The 20,603-nt window shown below is 47.5% G+C and overlaps 1 protein-coding gene and 1 long non-coding RNA gene across 11 annotated transcripts in view; both read left to right on the forward strand.

The window, feature by feature from the left end:
* The first annotated feature begins 43 nt into the window (after positions 1–43).
* On the forward strand, positions 44–17,564 carry LOC134147156 (uncharacterized). Of its 6 annotated transcripts, none has more exons than XR_009959946.1 (8): positions 44–228; positions 927–973; positions 2,195–2,380; positions 5,559–5,657; positions 6,948–7,046; positions 10,327–10,554; positions 11,293–11,350; positions 17,328–17,564. It is a non-coding gene; the product is annotated as an uncharacterized LOC134147156 (long non-coding RNA). The 6 variants fall into 6 exon arrangements; XR_009959945.1 differs by lacking the exon at positions 11,293–11,350 and adding an exon at positions 11,530–11,743; XR_009959947.1 differs by lacking the exon at positions 11,293–11,350 and having other exon boundaries at positions 45–228.
* A 1,658-nt stretch (positions 17,565–19,222) lies between these two features.
* Positions 19,223–20,603, forward strand: part of USP22 (ubiquitin specific peptidase 22) — a 110,576-nt gene continuing 109,195 nt past the window's right edge. For 3 of the 5 annotated variants that reach the window (XM_062588394.1, XM_062588395.1, XM_062588396.1), the window contains exon 1: positions 19,248–19,440. In XM_062588394.1, coding sequence (XP_062444378.1) covers positions 19,315–19,440 — 126 coding nt within the window. In that variant the 5' untranslated portion in view covers positions 19,248–19,314. Of the gene's footprint in view, positions 19,441–20,603 lie in introns of all 5 variants that reach the window. The other 2 variants (XM_062588397.1, XM_062588398.1) reach the window with 2 other exon arrangements.

The following is a 20,603-nucleotide window of genomic DNA, read 5'->3' on the forward strand; positions in this document are numbered from 1 at the left end:
ATGCGGCCCGGGCAGGGAGCGGCGCTCGCGGGCGCGGGTTCCCCCAGGCGGCGGGGCCGAGGGGAGCCGGCGGCCCGTGGCTGCCTTCGCGGCCCGTGTGGCGGCCCTCGGGCCCAGCAGCGCCGCGGGGGCCGCCCGGGCGGGGAGCGCCACGGCTGCCCGCTTAGGAGGCGGCTGAGAAGCGGCGGGGCTCTGCCGGGAAGTCTCAAGTGATTAAATCTGGTTGAGGTAATGAACGCTGATAACGGGCAGGGGGCGGTTGCCAGGCTGCAGCGCGGGTCTGACGAGGCCTCTGGTACGCCAAGGTCCCCGGGGTCCCGCAAAGCAAAGTCCACACGGGCTTAGGGCTCTAAGGAGCTTTTGCACTGGAGGAGGGCGCAGGGCTTCAGAGCTTTTCCTCCTGTTCGTGCATGTTTACAGAAGCAGTGGGGAATATGTCAGGATTATCGAGAGACAAAGCCAGTTAATCTCAGGTACAGCAGCAAGATACATATTTATTATTATTATTATTATTAGGACAGTTTACATAATAGCATTCTGGTTCTCCCTTCCTATAAGGAAAATAAACTGGAGCCATGACTTAATTTTAATTAGTTTGTACTTGTCCTTATTATAGGAACAGTATTTCAGAAAAAAGGGAGAAAATAATTGAAAGTCTTCCTGAAAATAATGCTGTGGCAGGTCTGATGGTCATACACTTTTCTGGCTTAAGGGCCAAAGTGAAATGAAAGGCAAGAATCGATAATGTTATTTATACAAATAAAATTGAAATACAAAAAGCAGAAAAATACTAGTTTTGTTGTGGCAATGCCATTAAAAGTACAGACTCCTAAAATTCAGAGCTGCAAAGACATTTCAGACCATCTTTCCTACCAAAGCAAGGTAGGATGGGCTGTGGCCAGCCTAACGCATTCCTTTTCTTACAGGGCACTCACCGCGTAGCTGCCTGAGAGCAACATCCAAGCCTCCCCGGGTAATTCACACAGCTCCTGCTAACCTATTCACCTGGCTTCTGCCAGTCAGTGTCACCAGACTGTCCTCCAGGTGGTGGCAAAGTTGATTGAAACCAAGTGATTGTACAAACAGCAACTCAAATAGCAAAGGGTTACACTACAGTTGCAATCAGAGGGGGAAATTCAGTGAACTAGGGCTCCGTTTTGTTGCTTTGATTGGGATTCTGTCTTCTTAGATTGTTAGTTTAAATAGCAGCAAATTCACCTTTGATTTAAACTTGCTGATTCGCACATTGGACTTCATGGTCTAGATCACCAAAGGCAGTTAGGTGACTAACTTCTGCCAACACGTCTTTGTTCGCAGAAGCACGGAGAGAGGGGTGTTTATCCTCAATCTAGGGCTTTTGTTTTGGAGACCATGCAGGCCTGACTGGTAAATGTTGTTACAGTCTTTTAAAGCAAACTGTTGTTTTTATTTGCACTCAGTTTCTCCTCTTAGCTTTCTTTCTCACTCTGTTGGGTTGCAAAGACTGAAGTCCTTTTAGCATTTTAGCACTTTCTTGACAAACATCCTGCTGTTCTATCGCTGCCCTCCTGAAGTGCAGGATATCTGTTTTTTGAGGGAAAAAAATCTTCAAACTCAAGGACATGCTTACAGTTGTGTTTGGTGATTGTGTTTGGTGACATCTGCTTTGCTGCAAGCATCACTGAGTGCAGATCTACAGCCTTTTAACCCTACTCTCTAGGGCAACAATTGCGTGCTCTATTTCTTCCAAGCTTTTATTTGTTGCCTTTTTTTCAAGGAATGTAAGATGTATCTTCTCGCTTAAGAAAAGATTTGGTAGCTTACCCTAAGAACATAAGATAGTCCCTAGAAGAAATACGTCTCTATGCAAAGATCCCCATAGGTAACAAAATCTCCCCCCGGGGAAAACATCTTTGAACTGGTTTGAACTGAAAGCTCCCAATTTCACAGTGCCTTTGGCTAGAAAATGTGAATGTTCAAAGGGCTGTGGCATGATTAGAGATTTTCTTTTCATGGCCTCTGATATAAGAGTGCGATCTCTCCTCCTCCCCTCCCTGCTTGCATAAATTGACTTCATAGAAATGAAAACATGCTAGGAGGTAGGGGAAGAAAGAGAGATCCGAGATGGAAAATAGAGAAGGATGTGCATCTTGGGGCTTTTTCCATTTTGAGCCGCTGCAGCTGTAAGCAGACCACTCCTCTGTCTCCCTTCCAGGCAATAGGCCTAAGAAGATGGTCCTGACTTTTGTCCAGATGTCATTCTAGTGTTTGGACCTGGGCTTCGATGCAGGGACTGTGAACTCCTTTTGGAGAACGGCTCCTGGACATCTGGTCACCAGCCTTCCACCCCTTCTTCTCTCTGGGAGAATTTTTCTCTGGATTTAGTTCACTGAACTCACAGGTTTTTGCATTACCTGAGTCTTCCTTCCTTCCTTCCTTCCTTCCTTCCTTCCTTCCTTCCTTCCTTCCTTCCTTCCTTCCTTCCGTTCCTTCCTGGCTTGGTTCAAGTTGTTTATAATTAATAATTGTCTTCTCTCTGATCCCTGCACTGCAGCATTTTCAAGCTCAGTATGAAAACAGTGTAGAGTTAGTGAGACCGCATTTCTGATATATGATCTCGCTGCAAGTCCCTGACCTCGGCAGCTAACCCCAAAGCTGGGGAGCGGGGAACAACATCCTCCCCTCCCGCAGCCAAAGATCCTGAACCTGAACATACCACAACCTTTTCACTGAGTTGAGTGCCTCCAGGGGAGGTAGCGATATTTTGTCACACAGAGAAATGGAGACATGGCAAAGCTGAAGCACTGTTTTCATAAAAAGCTACTAATTGTGGTTGCCTTAATTGCTGAGGGGACAGCTCTGGCTGGTGCATAGGAGATGTTGCCTATCTGCCCTGGTTGCTGATCTCAGGATATCCAAGTCCCGTCTTTCCCTGTTGCCTTTGCTCTTTGTTTTAGAATGGTAAAAGCTGCTAAAGTCTGCTTGAGGGCTTGAGGGCTGTAAGGCAACAGGCATACATGCCAGAAAGGGTATAGCCTGCCCCCCCCCCTTTTTTTTTTTGGTGAGATAGGAAGGAGTTAAGAGACAGCAGAGGGAGAGTGGCTGCTCTATTGTTCAGGCAGGGCTCTGGATCCCGGCTTGCCCGGCTCTATTCCCGGATCTGCCTCTGACTTCCTGCATGACCTTGACTGGTCACTCACCTTTTCTTTTCCTTAGTTCCCAAATTATAACATGGAAATAATTCTTTTCCTGTGGTGCCTCATTCCCCACTGGTTTTCAGGGAGGTGAACACATTTCCACTGGAGAAGTACTTACATAGAGGGCTGTAATTCTTGAACATGTCCTTGTTCACTTAGAGGTAGCCCTGGCAGTGAATATTGTGATATGTATTTTTTACTAGGCTAACCTGTGGTAAAAGTCCAATTCCATTTGTCGTTGATGCAGCTGCCTCTCTCAGAGCAATTTAAGTTGCAGTACTCCCGTCTTTCACTAGATGGTGCTTTTGATCAAAAGATTTCCATAACTGCAGTTCCTTTCTGCACAGAATTTCCTTATTTTTCTTCCCGTCTCCATTCCTTCCCCTCTTCTTTCTGTGCTTTGCCATTACGGGGGACACTTAATGATGCTGAATATTGAGCAAGGCTAATCTGGTGGTAATGTATGCTCCAAGCCACCCGCATCACCAGCTAGCTTGTCTTCTGGGCTTTGGGTTTAGAAGCATGCATCAGTGGTGCTGGGCTGTGGCAGAGAATTGAATTCTTTCCGTGTTTTCTATTCCCATAAGGAAAAAGCTTCAAAGAGCAGGTCCCCTCCCCCACTCTGCTGGTGAAGAGCATTTAGGAAAGCTGGAAAAAAAATCTAGCTCTGACAGATGCATTTATTTAACAAACCACTGCCTTTCCCTACCTTAGCAGAACATTGGTTGCTTTTTAAAAAGGCTGTTGCTGCTTTTATATCCATCTTTGTATGCAGGAGATGGTTACCTAGCCAAGGTCATTGCTGCTGCACGCCAGTGCGAAGCAGCCAGCTTTAAAGGAGCACTGAGTTCTGTAAGGTTTCCCCAGGTAAAGATGCGAATAGGCTGGAATCTGCCAGCGCAAACTGCTGCCCCGCTGCTGGGCAGAGAAAGCCACAGAACAGCCTTTCTTTTTATAACGGCAGCAGAGGAGCTGGATGAGCGTGTAGTCAAACGTTTCCTGCGTGAGCACGCCCAGGGAGCTGTGCAGTACGGGGCACAGCAGGGCGTGCGGCGTTGCGCTGTCACGGTCCGTGACCGTGCTCTGCAGGGCAAAGCAGGTGGCCCGCCCCCGCCACCCCAGCCTGCTGCACCCAGGAGACCACCGTCCGGCGCCGGCCCCGCTCGCGGGGCCGCCCCGAGGCTCTGCCCGCAGCAGCGCTCGCCTGCGGCGGTGACGTCGTTGCCGTTCGTAGGCTCGCACCGCTACGTGCCGCCTGCGAGGCCAGTGCCTCGGTGCCAGGCTGATCTGACGCTGTCAGCGTGCATCCGGACACTCCCATCGGAGAGGCTGCAGGGTTGCATCACTTACTGCTCCCTCCTTGTGGAATTTTACAAACGTTAATGAATGGGGCTGGATTGCTGCTATGATACCAGTCAGCCATGCACCCACTTACAGTCTAAGGCCAGGAGAGATTATCCTTCTGCCTCTGGCACTGCACCGATGACAGCAATTTCATGTGTGTGCCGGCAAGCCCATGAGGCCAGTGCCTGCGGCAGCGCCGTGCTCAGGTGCCGGATGTTATGCTTGTGACAGTGACGTTCCCACGAGCTATGCTAAACTGCAGCGTGACACAAAACTCCTCTCGGGACTGGGAGCTGACAGTGATTTCTTTGTCGTTCTCCCTGTTGTTGTCTTCCCACAGCACATAATTTTGCTCATCATTGATTAAGATATTGCTGATGACTAAAGCTTGGGTCTGCATCATCGGGAAACAATTTGCAAGAGCAACCCAGAACTGCAGGCAAGAAGAGGGGCAAGAAGTGGGGACAGTGAATTTCCTCACATCTCTCCAATCTCAAGAGCAAGCTGCTCTCCCAGCCTGTCCTGGCTGAGATGGAATTGCATCACTGCCTCAGACAGATATATATTTATTTTTCTGAAATGTGCTTTGATTTATTGTTTTCCTCTTACAAAATTTGCCAGCATGTCCCAAATTATGTGGTTCTGAAATTTAACAGCAACATACCTGAGGCGGGGGGAGGGGAGCACTTGAGTGGTTTTCACTTTGCAATCTGGCTCTTCCCTCCCTCCTCCCCTTTCCCCACATCCCCATGTGCCGCGGAGCCTGCTGCTCCCGGAATAGTTTGGGAATGAAATGTCACCGTTTGAAACTGGTGAGTCACACTTTTTGAAAGGGGAGGGGAGAGAATATGAAATCTTGTGGTGTGGCAGAGCGTCTCCTGGTGAGTACAGAGAGATTTTTTCAAACCGCAGCCTCCCTGATGATGGAGTCGAGGGGCTTTGAGTAGAGGCTGCTGGGTGTGTCTGTGCTGCTTTTTGCAGGAGGATCTCGAAACCCTTTACAAACTTTTATTGTCTTCGTCTGAATGCCCACTGCAGCTGGATCCGAGCCGCTTTTCCAACAGGACTCGGTTGTGTCTGTCTGACAACACACCTACAGTGACTCTCTTTAATTAAATCTCCCTGCATGGCTGCGAGGTATGTAATTAGAGAGACCTGACTTAAGCAACCACTCGAGGGACCAACAAAAAAAATTCTTTACCAGAGCAGGGAGGAACAGGATTTTACTGAGTACATTTTTGGGATATTTCAGGTCAAGTTTGTAAAATAACAAGGGCTAACTAGGCTGCTTGCTTCTCTGCATATCCCTGTATTAGGATTATGCCATTAAGACACTGGGAGTTAACATAATCATGTTTTTTCCTCCTCCAAATGGATCCTTAAGATCTTTTTATCTTTTAACAGAGACTGCTCTACAAAAAGCAAAAGTGTCAATTAGCGCAAATGGTGGTGATGGTTTTGTGAAATGAACTGTTGTTTATCAGAAGCTGCATAGCTGTCCCTCCCCAGCACTGTCCAGGGGTAAAAATATTTAGTCAAAAGGCCACGTTCAGGCTTCCTGCTCTGCTCTGTTGTAATCTCCCCTTTGCATGACTGTGCCTGGCAGCTCTGTGCTGTAGGTACCAGGAACTGCATACCTTGAACTGAAGTGCCACCGTAGCTGTGATAGCAGTGATATCTCCCAAAGACCTCGAGCAGCTCCTGGCAGATTTTAGATGTTGCTGCCCCATCTCGCTGCTGGAGGTTTCTGTCCTGCAGCAGAGGTGGCAGCGGGACCGTGCATCCCTGTTCACAGCCCAGTGCATTAATCTAAACTGCCAACTATTTTGGGTTGCATTAATATTCCAGGCACTGAACTATGGTGGCCACGGAAAGGACATGCCACCCATTTTGCAGGCTCTGCTTCAACAAGACTAACCTCTAGCTGAAGGACAGGTAGGAGCTGGAAATAGCAATGTCATAAATAGTCCCACTGTGGGCCAGCGGGACTCCTCTGGAGACCCTCCTTAAGTGAGATTCTGAATGGGTGCTATGAGCACCCCCCACACCCATTGCAAGCCAAGTTATGCAGCTAATTTGGTGAGGATTTTGCAGGAGTAAGACCTAAGGGTGTTGATGCCGTAGGATTTTACGACATGTGCATTTATATCTCAAATTTTAGATAGTGTTAACTACAAACCCACATGTTCTGTCATCACTGGATTTGACATAAATAAGCTCTGACTGCAGAAATTTGCTGCAGAGTCTAAGTTTTTGTTCAAGACAAACTGAATCAGACCAAATACTTCACGGCTCCAAAGACAGCCTTGAGAAGTCAAATCCGGGTGCAGTCGCACATGCCTTTTGCTCAGCAGTGAAGCCTGCTTATCTGCCCCACCCTTTTCCCTGTTTTTTTATTGTTTTTGCCCTTTCTTTTTTTCCCCTCAGACTGTTCCATTGACTTGGCTGACACCATGGCCTGCAAAGAGTTGAAACAGCAACACTGCAGGGACTATAAGCTGCAGCAGAAGTGAACCAAGAGACCAGGTAAGGAGAAGGCACGCTACAGGAAACTGGTTCCTTGGCACATATTTGAACTTTCAGATAGTCCAAAAAAGTAGCTGAGAGAGATGCGAACGCAAGTAGATTGTCAATTTGAAGGTATAATTATGGTATTTTGATACTCAATATTACATTCTTAGACTCTGTTTCTTCTAGCATGGGCATCTGCCTAGTGCATTTACCTCCTCAAATCCCTAATGGAGATTCCTCTAATTTAAGCTCCTTGCAGGTAACTCCCAGGATGTTGCTGGGCATGATTAGTACAAATATGCCCCACTGCAAAGTAACTTGTTTCACAGAATGAAGTTAGCGTCCCTTCAAACTGGGTAACACAGGATGAACTTGATTCACTCAAGTACTGAATTCAGGAAGCATTGGAAGTTTCAAAGATATCTGATGCTTCCCTTAAAACTTAATGGATTTTTGCCCAAATCAAAGGATTTTGCCTCATCATCTAAGGTGGGATTTCCCAGGCTGCCTGAGACCACACATCCTCAGCCTCTTAGGTCTCGGCAAAGTTCATACATGATGTGTGGAATTCTTCTGATGTGAACAAATATTTCAGGTCATTTTGAAAGGGCAACATTACTACTGATTTGCTTTGAGGGAAAAAAGACCACTGAAACCTTGGACATTCATTAGCAAAACATTTTCAGAAAACAATAGAAGAACAGACAAAAGCCAGTCCAGATTCTGTGGTATTTCCTAAAGGGCTCCCTCTGGCACAGGGCTATCCCCTGCCAATCCTTTTGTATTGTTTTTGATAATGAATAGAAGCTGAACGGATGATTGTTACATTGTCCACTAAGTGATTCATTTACATTAAATAGTGTTCCAAAAGTAGGCTTTGGGTGGATTTTTTTAGTCACTTCAGTTATTTATTTGTACAGTTTAATTACCTTCTTTTAACTCTCTACTGTACATAATTATTTCCTGTTTGCTTCAGCTAAATTACATGGGGTGTAACTCCTCTGAAATCAGTGGTCCAACAAGCATTGACATAATATAAGAAGCAGCATGGTCTGCATTTCCAGAGAGATGCTTGTTTTTGAACGGCCACCTCCAGAAGACCATCTTTGTGAAGGTGCTGAAGTTCATAAGCATATGCAGGTCCCTAAAGGTCTTGGCCTCTATCACTGCAAGTCAGACTATGAAGCACAAACTCTGCTGCATAAACCATTGCAGCTCCTTTGATTTCTTTGTAAATCTCAACTACTGCTGCATATCTGCACTGAAGTTTCTTTATTAAACCTGGGGCTTCCATTACAATTTCAGGCTTTTCTTACAAAGGTCAAAGGCTCTTTTTGTTTTATCATTTTTGGGAGTGTGTGACTGATGTGATGTGCTTGAGGGCGTATGGCAGTACTGTAGTTAGAAGGAGTTCACCGTAAGAAGCTATTTAGTCCAAATCCACTTGAGGAACTTCTGGTACTCTGATTTGGATGTACTAAAAGGTGGGGGAGAATGACACAGACTGAAGGGCTTTTCGATGGCTGAAGATTTAAGGAAACAATGGACCCTGTGAAAGTGGCCTGTGCTGGATGATGGATGGAGATCAGGATTTGGCTGAGGGAGTAGAAGGTGCGGGTTACATTGTTTCTTGTCACAAAGCAGATAGCATTTTGGGCATGGTCTCCTGCAGGAAGTGGAGAAACAGAAGATAAGCAATTAATTGAGGAAGGCATCAGAAATCAGCCACTTGAATTGGTTGGCAGAAGTTGGGTGCCATGGTGCGAAGTGGGTGCTTAATGAGCAGCAGTTTGAACAGGGCAGTAGGGAGCAGAGGACATTGAAGAGGCAGTTACATGGGAGATGCTCTCTCTCACACACACTTTGTTTACTGGAGAATAGAACATGAATAAAGGATTAGGGTGAAGACTGCTGGGGAAGCACTGTCACAGAGGAGAGTTATTTTCCTTGAGAATCCACAGTCAGGGGAGATGACAGGGGTGTGAAGGGAACGTGTTTCCCTTCCAGAGGCCAAGTGAGAAAAACTAATGAGGAACACGGTGGAGGATGTGTGAAAGATGTGCTCAGAGGAAGGGACACAGGTCTGAGCACTGGAGAGAAGACACAAAGTGGCAGAGGAGAAACAATTAGCAGCCCAGCTGAAAAAATGGATGAGCTCTAGGCCCTTCCATCTCCTGGTGAGATGTTGAACTCAACTTGAAGAGTTGAGTGACTCCGCATTTGGTGAAGAGCTGTGGTTATAACTCAGAAGCCCTGATTTGCTAATCATTCTCTGTTCCCCACTCCATGCACCCACATAGAGAGGTTCGGTGTCTGCTTTTGCTTCTGCCCATGTGCAATGGATCATAGAGTCTGGGACAGGGCAGCAATTAGTTGAGGAGGTTGCTGGGGATAGAAAATTGCTGAAGGAGAAAAGGGAAAAGTCCTGATAGCGCTGAATTGTTCATGTAATGTGGCCTAGGTTTAAATCTCCCAGGACAGGGCTATGGAGCCTCTTTCTGCCATTTTCTCAGTCTCTTCTCCAACCAGTAAATTACCAGTCCTTTGCTAATATACAAAAGAAAGAAGGAGATTTTGTTTTGAAGAGTTTACATGCCTGTACCTGCCAAGATGAGGCTTGAAAAAAAAATGACTCTTTGCAATCAGTTTCCCATTAATTTGTAAGCCAAAGGCAGGGAAGACAACTATGTTCCAGTACTACTGTAGCTTTTCCATCTGTGAAAGACAGTGCACTAAAGCACTTTGAAATACTCTGCTGTTGTAGCTGCTGAACCTGGGCAGAAGCTGCTGAGTGGCTAAAGTCTAGGCTTGTCTCTGTGCACTATATTTCTGTTACTCTGCTTCAGAAATTGCTTCTGAGTGGTCTGTGATTAAGCAAACTATCCACCCCTTAGGATCTCCCTGAACTTTAGCTTTCTTTTGGGTTATATGGCATCTTCACAAACCCAGATAAAATCCAGCAGACACATAAGCAAAATCAGCCCTCCCTCTGCATAAAACCACAAAGCACTGAATTGCCAGGGTTCCCCCTCCTGCCTTCTACTTTAACCCTCCAGCATTGCCCGCCTTGTATTTCTGCTCTCCCAGGAGCCCGCATCGCTCTGTGCTTAGTGGCAGGCGATGAAATCAAACCGTGCATTAGCAGCTCCGTAATAGCTTTGCTCAGCGGAACCCAGCTTCCTTCATTAATCCAGAAAATGAGAGTTGTTTTCGTACATTTGAGAAGCTAATTATTTAAGTGCTGGGAATTAAGGCTCATCAGATACTGGAGACTGATTTTGGTTTTGTTTCCCAGGGGATTGAACAAGGTGGAAGGAAGCTGGTTTTGCACAGGTGTGCAATGTGGTAGCCCACCTCTACTTGGCGCAGGAAGCAACAGCCTGGATCTCTTTCCACCTCAAGCAGGAAAGTGTCTCTCTCTGTATGTGCCTTTCCTTACAGACGTTGATGACTCTTCTCATGTGAGCAGACTTATGTCTTCCCTGATCCATTACAACTTTATTTTTCCTGCCATAAAAAAGAGGTACCTGCTTGTAGTTGACCTAGCCTGAATATTTTGCAATAAAACAACAATGCCTTGTGTCAGCTGGATTTTTGAAGGGGAAACTAACTCATATCAGTTATCCTTCTATAATTAGTTATCTTTCAGCCCTACCTTTGATCACCATACTCAGGAGTTCAGATTAACAACTGCTATCTCACTTGGCAAGGGAGTCTTCCACTGGCTTGGAAAACAGAAGATGACTTGGGTGACCCCCCCCCATGTCTGTGGGAAACCACAGACAAGGATGGATCTGCTGTTATAATGAAGTTTTTACAGCACAATGACTTTCAACAGTAGATGGGTGCTTCTGACATCCTTCCCAGAAAATGACAGAGAATCCATTGATGCTATCACCAATAGCTATATGCTAATGGAGATTTAGTTCTGATAGCGTTAGTGGATGGATCCACTCTTCATTACAAGCAGCCTGCCAAGAACAGATTTTTCATTTTAAATGAGATAGCCAATGTCCTGTGTTGTCTTCAGAGGCTAAGGAAGTGAACTTTTTTGTGTATTCAGTTGCAGCCAGATGTTGAAGTATTGTCTGGTTGTAATTGACTTAATAAATAGCAGAGGTGACATTTTAGCTCCATTTAAGTCAGTGGCAAAATTCTTTTTGAGTTCAACTGGGGCTAAAATTTCATCCTGTGACAGTGCTGAAGGGAAATCTAGCAAATGAGCTTCATAAAAATAAATACAAGCTTTGTGTTTTTTTAGGACTCTTTTCAACCTCTGGGCTGTGAGTCCTTGGAATTCTGGGCACTACTTCGAAGAGGTCTGCAATATATCTCAAAGACAAGCAAGCTTATTGTCAGTAGATTTTAATTAGCTCTACAGGGGTCCATAATTCCATTGGAAAACTTCAGGACATGATTACAAATTTCTGTGTCAGCTACATCATTTGAAATCCACCTATCTTTGTACTCTTTGGACTAACAAGCATCTTTTTGGTAGGACCTATGCAGCTGAAGCGACCCTTTGTCACTGAATATTGTGAACTCAAGCAGCCATGCTATCCTCTACACTATGACTGAACCAAGGGAAATCTCTAATATGAGCCTGGCACCTATCAGATGCTGTTACAAAGGGATTGGACTGAAAACAAAACTTTTGTTCTGGAGTAGGTGGTGCAACTGGGATTATACCAGCAATTCAGTTTGGAAGCAGGGTCAGTATTTTGTCCCTGAGATAAAGGAGCAAGTACACACAGTACTCCCTGCAAACTGCTAGGTGTCTTAAGGAGCTCAGATGAACTTCATTAGGAACTAAAGGCAATCGGCTTCTGGCAGAATCATGCAGCAGATTCTACCTAATATCTCCCGGGTTTAAGCACTGTGGTCAGACAGACAACCCAGTCTGCTTTAAAGGTTTTGGATTAAGAAATAGTGGTGCTAATTATTTGGATTGACGTTCATAATGCTTAGATGAAAACAGGCTTCAGCCAGGAAAAAAGTACTAAATATTTTAAATAGTTTATTTTTTAAATGTTAAAAAGTATATATTTATTTTCAAAAAATGGTTGTGTTGGGGTTTTGGTATGCAGAGTTGTTCTGTAAATTCTTTTCTGGTAGATCGCGGGAGAATTTGTATATCCTTTTTAGAGTGCCTGGAAAAATGCAGAAGAGGCACTGAGGAATCTTCATGCATTATGTATTGGTTATTATTGTGGAGGGCCCTCGTGCTTGTAAGAGCAAATTGGCACTTTGTGAACAGCACAAGATGCCATAACTGGATCTAGCATTTTAGCCATATGCACACAGGCTGACTGCTTTGTGTCTCTTACTAGAAGATGAAACAGAGTTCATATCTGGAGTCTGGGGGAAGCAAAAAAGGAGCGAGTGCCAAAGATCTACCACGGAATACCCATGCAGTGTTTCTCTCCTGTTTATATTGAGGACTACTTACTTAGGTGTCTCATTTGATGTCTCTACCAGAAGTAGGATGACACTTAACGAGTAGTACTTTCTGGTCTAAGGGAAAGGTTCACATTTACCTGAGAACTAAAACTGGACATTTTGATGCATGTTATGTCAAAAAGCATGTCCAAGTAATAAAGTAAGGATTGATTCATGGCTACCCAGCAAAGTCTAAAAGTGCCCCCTAGGGATGATATGGATTGAGGATACAGTTGCTTTGCTTTTCCTTGTGGAAAAACTCTGTTCCTTCCCAGCTGAGCTATCATGTAACATAGATGACTCTCTGGAGGAAGAGTTTGCTGCACATTTGCAGTACGTTTTAGCTACTATCAACATTTATATTCCATTGTCATTTGGGGGTTAGCACTAATTAGCATAATCATCAATGCTTTAAAATTAAAAATTCCTCCAAGAGACACAGGCGGGATTGGAATTATTTCCTGCTCCCAGAGGCAAATCCTTTCCCAAGCTGTCTCCTGCACCAAAAGGGTTTATTCTAGAAACACTCCCAAGCTATGCCCAAGAGTAAATTATACTACAGCAAACTTGTAAAACTTGTGCATGAGTGCGTATATAGCAAGCAGGCTCTGATCTGACAATTACTACATGACAAAAAGATGTCACTACTTTCCCCTCTTTTTTTGTTTTAACTGGTGTTGTGGGCTGCTATGCCGCCTTCACTGTGTGGATTGGAACAATTGAGAGGTGTTTGTAGAGTCTAGGTTTTTGTGTACTTCACAGGAAAGATTCTGCTATCTTTGCAAGACGGAAAGCAAAGGGCTTGATAACACTGCCCCCTTCCAGAGCGTGGTTCAAGCTCACCAAGTAAGGATCTGGCCTCAACAAATCTCAAAAGCCTTTCTTTTCTATACTGTTTTAGAGTTTATTTTTACTCTGTTTCCAAAGTGATTCAGTGACAACATGAACTTCAGGTCACATTTCTGGCTGAACAAGATGCCTCCTCTTTTTGGAGAATAAGATGTCAGAAAAACCTTGAGGGAACTTGAAGCCTGAAAGGTAATAGGCGTACTTTGGAAATGTCCCCTGAGAGTTGATCTTTAAATTTCTACATTCCTGCCTCTGGGAGGTGAGAGAGGGCCTCAGCTCCCATTGATCACAGGCATAGCCAGGGATGGGTGTCCTGCATGTCAGCTTGATGTGTCTCAGAGAGTGCTCCCAAATGATCATCAGCTCTCCAAGTGCTGCACTGTGAACCTCAGGGAGCAGGAAGAGTTAAATGTAATTGTTCCTGAACTTGCCAGAGACAAAAATTAGTATTTTTCCAATGGAAGTATTTCTTTGAGAGGGGAACACTAATGATGCTGATGTTCTCCTTTCTTAAAAGAAAACCATTGCACTTTGTAAACTTACTTTTTTTGGTTATTTCTGCATAAGACAAGTAACACCACACCTACATTGAGTAAACATGAGAATTCTGCCTGAAAGAGTGGCACAGAAACCTCCGTGAAAATTTCGGAATCTGCAGAGCATTGAACATATGTATTGTCTTTTGGTATCCTGTTTCTTCAGAGAGATAGTCTTAAATTTCATAGGCATAAGTTCTTGCTTTTATCTTTATCTCCTGTTTTGATGCGGTAGCCATGGAGAAAAAAACAAGATTAGTAACAGTAGGTTGTTACAGAATAAGAATAACTCTCTACTTGGATTTAGACTGTAGTGATATTGGGGTGTTTGTTTCACTAGAAGATATCCAGATCACTTAGAATAAACATAGATGTTATTAAGACATTGATCACCCATTGCATTCACTTCCATCCACCTTGAACTTTGTGCTGGTAGTCTTTAACTTCCATTTGTGCTGAACAAAGTTTAGCTGGCTTTCACAGAGGAGGGAATAGGGGACTGAGTAGCTCTCTATCTCTATTGCTTTTGGAAGCAGTGGTTAGTTTCTTCTGAAGGTCAATGTGTTAATATTCCTGCTCTACTACAGACATCAGAGCACCCAAATCCTAGGAACATGACTTAATTTGGATAATAATGAAAGAAATGGGACATATTCTGAAGCTGAACTGCCTTGAGCTCTACAAAAGAGCTAAATCTAAAATCAGCCACTCTAACAGCAATGTCTAGCAATGAGTTTCCAGATTGCCTCTGAAAGCTTGTGGTAAGAAGCTTTAGAGGAAGGAAGGGGGAGGTGAATCTTTTCTAGAGAACCTAGGAAGAGACTGGATACCTTTGGTGGGGACATATGGACTAGGAAAGTGGGATTATGGTAGGAACAAAACACCACACCTTGCTCATGTTTGTTATTGGCAGAGCAGGCTATGGATGCGGTAGTTGAACATTTGAGCATAAAGTTTTAGTTTCACAAATAATCACAAATGTTAAAGTTTCACAAATGATATCCATGCCGTCTGGCATATTGCATAATTTGCCTCTCCTCTGCATCTCAGCAGGTAGCCTCATGCATGCTTTGCAACTTTTTTTTAGAAAGTTATTATGCATTTTACAGAAACACACAAACCAGCGCTTTTGCAGCATCTTTTGGAAGAAAGGAATTTACATGGCTTTTGCTGGGCTGATGTTGTATGATGACAGGGACACACAGAGACACATAGCGATAATGTCACATATTATAAGTTTTACCAGTAAATGTGCTTTTATAACATATATCTTGTTTCCAAATGATCACAGGTTTGATCCTGGTTTGATTCACAGTGATGGGAACTAGGTGTGCATGACTAGCTAGTTTGAAGACCACAGAGAAAAGGCAGTTTAAATGTCAAAGAGAGACCACCATCTGTTTGAAGACTGGCTTCTGAATTAAAACTAATTGGTAGCTTCCTTTGATGGCCCTTTTGTATCTGGATGAGAAAGATCCAAGAGAACTCATTTTTATCACTTATTTCCTTTCTTAATTTAGCAGACGATGTTGGGATGCCATTGTGACTTCTGTACATTTCTTTTGAGAAGATAAAAGAGCAGTTTGATTAGTAAATGCAAAAGATCTGTATTTTGTGTTGATTTTTCATTGCTAAAGATACAGTAGAGCTTAAGATCAAGGTTATTAAAAACAGTATATGACATTTCTTAGGTGAGATGACTCTTTCAAATGTCTGCTGTAGATTTGCAGTTGAGATCAGGATGATATTAAAAAGTATGCCTGATCATGACATATAAGGAATTTCTTTGTTATTGTTTGTTTATGTGAAGATATGACAAGTATGCAACATTTAGAGTACAATTCTGTTACAACTTAAGTCAATAAAGACTATTAACATTGACTTAGTGGAAGTAGAATAGAATCGCTGAATCCATGAGGATGGTTTTTAACACTGTGAGAGCTTCCTCAGATCTAAAAAGCTTTCATTTTAGCTCAGTTGTTATCATCTTTATTATTGCAACATATAATGACCTCCACCAATAATAACCCCCACCAATCAGCCCTGGACAAAGAAAGAACTAAAAACTAAAAACTAAAAAAAAAAAAAAAAAAAAAAAAAGAGAGAGAAAGAACCTATGAGCTAGGATAATATAATAGAGAAATTTTGAGAGCTGTAGAGCTTAAGGAAACAACCTACTGATCATCAGATAAACAACAGTATTGGCATGTAAGTGGTTTAACAAGTCTCAGCTTCTTATGCATTGCAAAGCAAGGGGTTCTAGTAAGATCTTAAAAGAAAGGAGAGAGGAAGCCATGGTAGATGTTAGCAGGGAGTTGTCCCGAGCATGGGAGAAAGTATGACTTAATCAGTTATACCACTTCTTCTTATTTATAAAAGATCCATTCAGACTGCTGGGAATGACAATCTTAGCAAAGTGTCCTTAATGTGGCAAATGCTCGATGCTGAGGTCATTGAACCATATCCGTTAACATCAGGAAGGTATCATGTGTGTGCAGGGATCTTCCCACACAGAAAGGACAAGGGCTTAGAAGTCTTGTTTGAGTTCGTAGACTCTCTGATGCATTAGGGTGAATGAGTAGGTGGTGTCAGAACTGAAACACTCAAGTGACTGTGGCTGGAAGCATTATGTCTGCAGTCATAGGCGAACATGTCTCTGAGGGCGAGAGGTTAACATGTGGGAAGTGTATGCAGCACCAGTTCTTGTTACCTCTTCAAGAAGAGGTGTAAGTTGCACGCTCACTGTGATGACTTAATATTGTAATATTCTGAAATAGTTGGTGTAACTATCAATGCTAGTGGTACAGCTAGCAATCACTGCCAGCTTGTGCACAAAGGGGAATAAACAAGCTCTTTCCTGGTGAATGTAAAGGACTCTCAGCAGCCTTTTTTTGATTGTTTTCTCTCCCCGATGGGGCAATCCTAGTATTATTTCTGGGACTGAAATCCCCAAACTGCACGGAATAGGCATTCTAGAGACAGACTTGCAAGCAGTATGAGCCAGGCAGACTGAACCGTGCATGTTACCATGATAGAAAACCAGCCATATGGTTCACACCCATGCTGGCAGGACAGTGTGGCCCGCTGCTAGTGTTGCTTCATACACTGAAGGTAAAAGCTTAGGTCTTTTGCTAGCTTTGGTAGCCCTGAATCTCCTACTTGCTTTGCCACCAAACCTTATGGTTATACACAAATCATTAAGCCTCTAATATTCTGGATACCCTGATTCTTTTTAAAATGGTAGCACCCATAAAGAAAATAGAAAGTGATTCTGTCCTCAGGTGATAGTCACAGTGGTCTTTGATTTCAGTAAGTTACAGCAATAGGCCAGGGAACTGGACAGGGCCTCATAAACATCTGCCTAATATATGAAACTTCAAGGTTATTGATTCTGAGAATGTAAATAGCATTTATTGCAGAATGGTTTGACAAAATAATGCAGCAATACCTCACCACTACCTTTCTCTTCCAGGGCTTGTGTAAGGACCTAGTCTCTGCAGAGCCTCCTGCATCTCTCTCTTCACAAATCATGGCAAAATTCCCATCCTTTCCCCCTTGCCTCACTCTACTGTTATGTAACTCTATGGTGTGTGCTGCATACAATCTACGAATTATGTACAGATGCAAGTATTTTTCACTGCTTTCTCATTTCCTTGTATAGTCATTTATGGAAAAAAAAATAAATAGCACCAGTTCTGGTAATACAGTACTTCTGTTTCTCTTCAGTGGAAACACAAGGAGAGGAGGACGGCAGCACCCTGGAACCATATATGGTCCTCAGGTTAAACCAGATCAGGGCACAGGATCTTCCCCTGGACCCCACTGATCTTAATGCACAGAGATGCCTGTTACACCTAGACCTGGCCCTCATGAAGCAGCACCCAGGTTTCTGAACCTGGAAGCGATGTCAAGAGAAGGGCCCGGCTCTCACGCTGGTTTTGTCCCGCAGGGCAGCCTGGCCTAACCGAGCCCGGTGGGACATTACTGGAGCCGCCCCCCGCGCCACAGCCCCTGAGCGGCGCGCGGGTATGGACAACCGTCGCCACGGCCGCCCGGGCTGCCAGGCAGGGCCTCGGCCACCACAAAGGCGGGAGGCAGCCGTGCCCCGGGGCTGCCCTGCCCGGGAGCGGCCAGGCCGCCGCCGCCCCTCTCCCCTCAGGAAATCACTGAGGTAACAGCGAAGCAGCCGGGACTAGCGGATGTGACAGCAGTGCCCCCCTCCCCCTCCGCCCCAGCTCAGGCTCCTGCTGGGACGGGACCGCCCCCACAGCCCGCCGCCGACCAATCCCCGCACACCCCGGAGCGCGACTGACGGCCATCTCCACCAGTCCTGCCCCAACAGTCTCCACACAGGCTCTGCCCCCTCCACTCGGTTGGCTGGGTGCTCTGTCAATCATCCCACATCCTTCCCGCCCCTTTCCGGCAGGGGGAAATGCTAGGTAGGAAGCGGGGGGAGGGGGGGAAGAAACAGAAATGAACCAATGAGACGTTGGGGAAGGAGCAGCTCGGAGGCGGAGTGACGGGCACCGCGGCCAATAGGCGCGCTCCTTCCTCCTCCGGCTCCCTCCCGCCAGGGCGGCGAGGCAGCGGGGCGAGCCGACCGCCCCCTTGCCCGTTGGTCTGACCCACTCCGGGCCTGGCGGGCTAGGTTGAGTTAACGGCTCGGACCATTGCACACGGCGGGCGGAGGGGGGTGCGGGAGAGGGGGAGGAGGAGGAAGAAGACGGCGGCGGCGGCGGAGGAGGAGGAGGCGCGCGGGGCGGGGGGCGATTTAAAGAGACAGGAGCCGAGCGGGCGGCCGGCTGGGGGAGCAGCAGCGGCGGCAGGCGGAGACTCGCCCCCTTCCCCACACACGCTCGCTCACACCGCGGCCAGGGTCGCCGCCGCCGCCGCCACCCACCCCCTTCCCCTCCGCCCCGCCGCTTCCCAGCGGCCTCCATGAGGTAGAGGGAGCGGCGGCCACTCCGGGGGCGGCAGCGGCCGCTGCAGCCGCCGCCTCCTCCTCCTCCTCGCCTCAGAGAGCCCCATCTTTGTGTGTGTGAGGGAGAGGGAGGCGGGAGGGAGCGCGCGCTGCCCGCCCGCCGCCGCCGCCGCGCTTTGTTCGGAGCCGGGGGGCCGTGGCGGCGGGGAGCCCCGGCTCTATGTGCCAGCCGCTCGCCGCGCCCCCACAGCAGCCTGCGGGGGCGGCGGAGGCCGCGCGGCCGGCGGCGGCGTGAGGGGCCGGAGCCCCTGCGGGAGGGCGGGCGCGCGGCGGCGGCGGGCGGGGGGGCGCGGGCGGGCGGGGAGGGCGCGCGGGCGGGCGCGCGGCCGCCCCGGCCCGTGCCCGCGTCCGCGCCCGTGTCCGCGCCCGCGCGGCGGCGGCCGCTGCTGCTGCTGCTGCTGCGGCGGGGGGGAAGGGGCCGGCTCGCTGCCCGCCGGCCCGGCCCGTCTGCGGGCGGATTGATGTGGGGGGGTCTGACATGAGTCCGCCGGCGGCCGGGTGCTGCCATGTGACCGGCTTCAAGGTGGAGAACTGGAAGCAGAACCTGCGGGCGATCTACCAGTGCTTCGTGTGGAGCGGCTCGGCCGAGACCAGGAAGCGCAAGGTACCCGGGGGCGGCTCGCATCCCCCCCCCCCCCCTTCCCCACACGCGCTCCCGTCCCTTCCCCTCCCCTCCCCTCCGCCGACCCACCCGCCCCTGCTCGCGCACGCACTCGCTCCTCCGCCCCGGCCTGCCCGCGGCGGCGGGGAGGGACGGGACGCGTCCGCCGCCCTGCCCTGCCCACGGGGCAGGTGGGCCCGGGCCTCCCTCCCCCCCCTCCACACACACACACACACCGGGGAAGGGGCCCGGGCTGCCGCGCGCGGCGGCGGCGGGGGGAGGAGGAGGAGGAGGAGGAGGAAGCAGTCGGTGCCTGTGGCGGGGGAAGGGAGGGAGCGGGGAGGGGAAGCGAGGCCCTGGCGGGCCGGTAGCCGGGACGGGCGAGTCCGGCCTCCCTCCCTCCCACCTGCCCCGGCGCCGAGGGCGAGGAGCTTCCCGGAACGCGGGGGAGGGGCGGCCCGGGGCCCTGGGCACGTCCGGCCTGCGGCGGAGCTTTGTGCCGCCGGGGCGCGGGGCGGTGGCGGGGCCTCCCGCAGCCCGCGGGGAGCGGAGCGGCGGCGCTGGGCACCCGCCTGCCGGCTCCCGAGTCTGCGGGGTGACTCGTCTCTTTCTTTTTTCCTGCCCCCCCCCCCATTTCTTTTTCTTTCTTTTTTATTTTTCCTTTTCTTTTTGGAGAGAGTGTGCTGCATGTAGTGATAATCCGCTTGGAAAAATGGGATCCCTGCTGGAGTTGGGGAGGAGGAGGAGGGGACTGACTCAGTGTTCAGTGCACGGGAGGAAGGGGAGAGGCAGGGGGTTGGTGCTGGTGCTTGGGGCACGCGTTACACAGACAAATAGCAGGAAAAAAATCCATATCGGCGAGGAGAAAAATGTGAGGGGAAGGGCACGTCTTTCCCACGTGTGTTCTAAAATTAAAGCTGTATCCAAATGCATGTTTCTGGGGGACTTCTAACTATTCAACTAATTACTGTTTTCCCTAGAATCAACTAGTTCTGACTTCAAAGTGACTTTGCAGATTTCTATCAGTGGTCGCATTAATGAGCGAGAAGGGGAATGCAGCAGCTACATGTAGCAAAATTTGTTTTGGGGGGTCAGCACAGGTTCTGTTTATATTGAAACGACACAGTGAAAACTTTCTGATCCCAGTTGCTTTGCATTAAGCTGTT

The sequence above is a fragment of the Rhea pennata genome, chromosome 15, assembly GCF_028389875.1.
Source record: "Rhea pennata isolate bPtePen1 chromosome 15, bPtePen1.pri, whole genome shotgun sequence".
Lineage (NCBI taxonomy): Eukaryota > Metazoa > Chordata > Aves > Rheiformes > Rheidae > Rhea > Rhea pennata.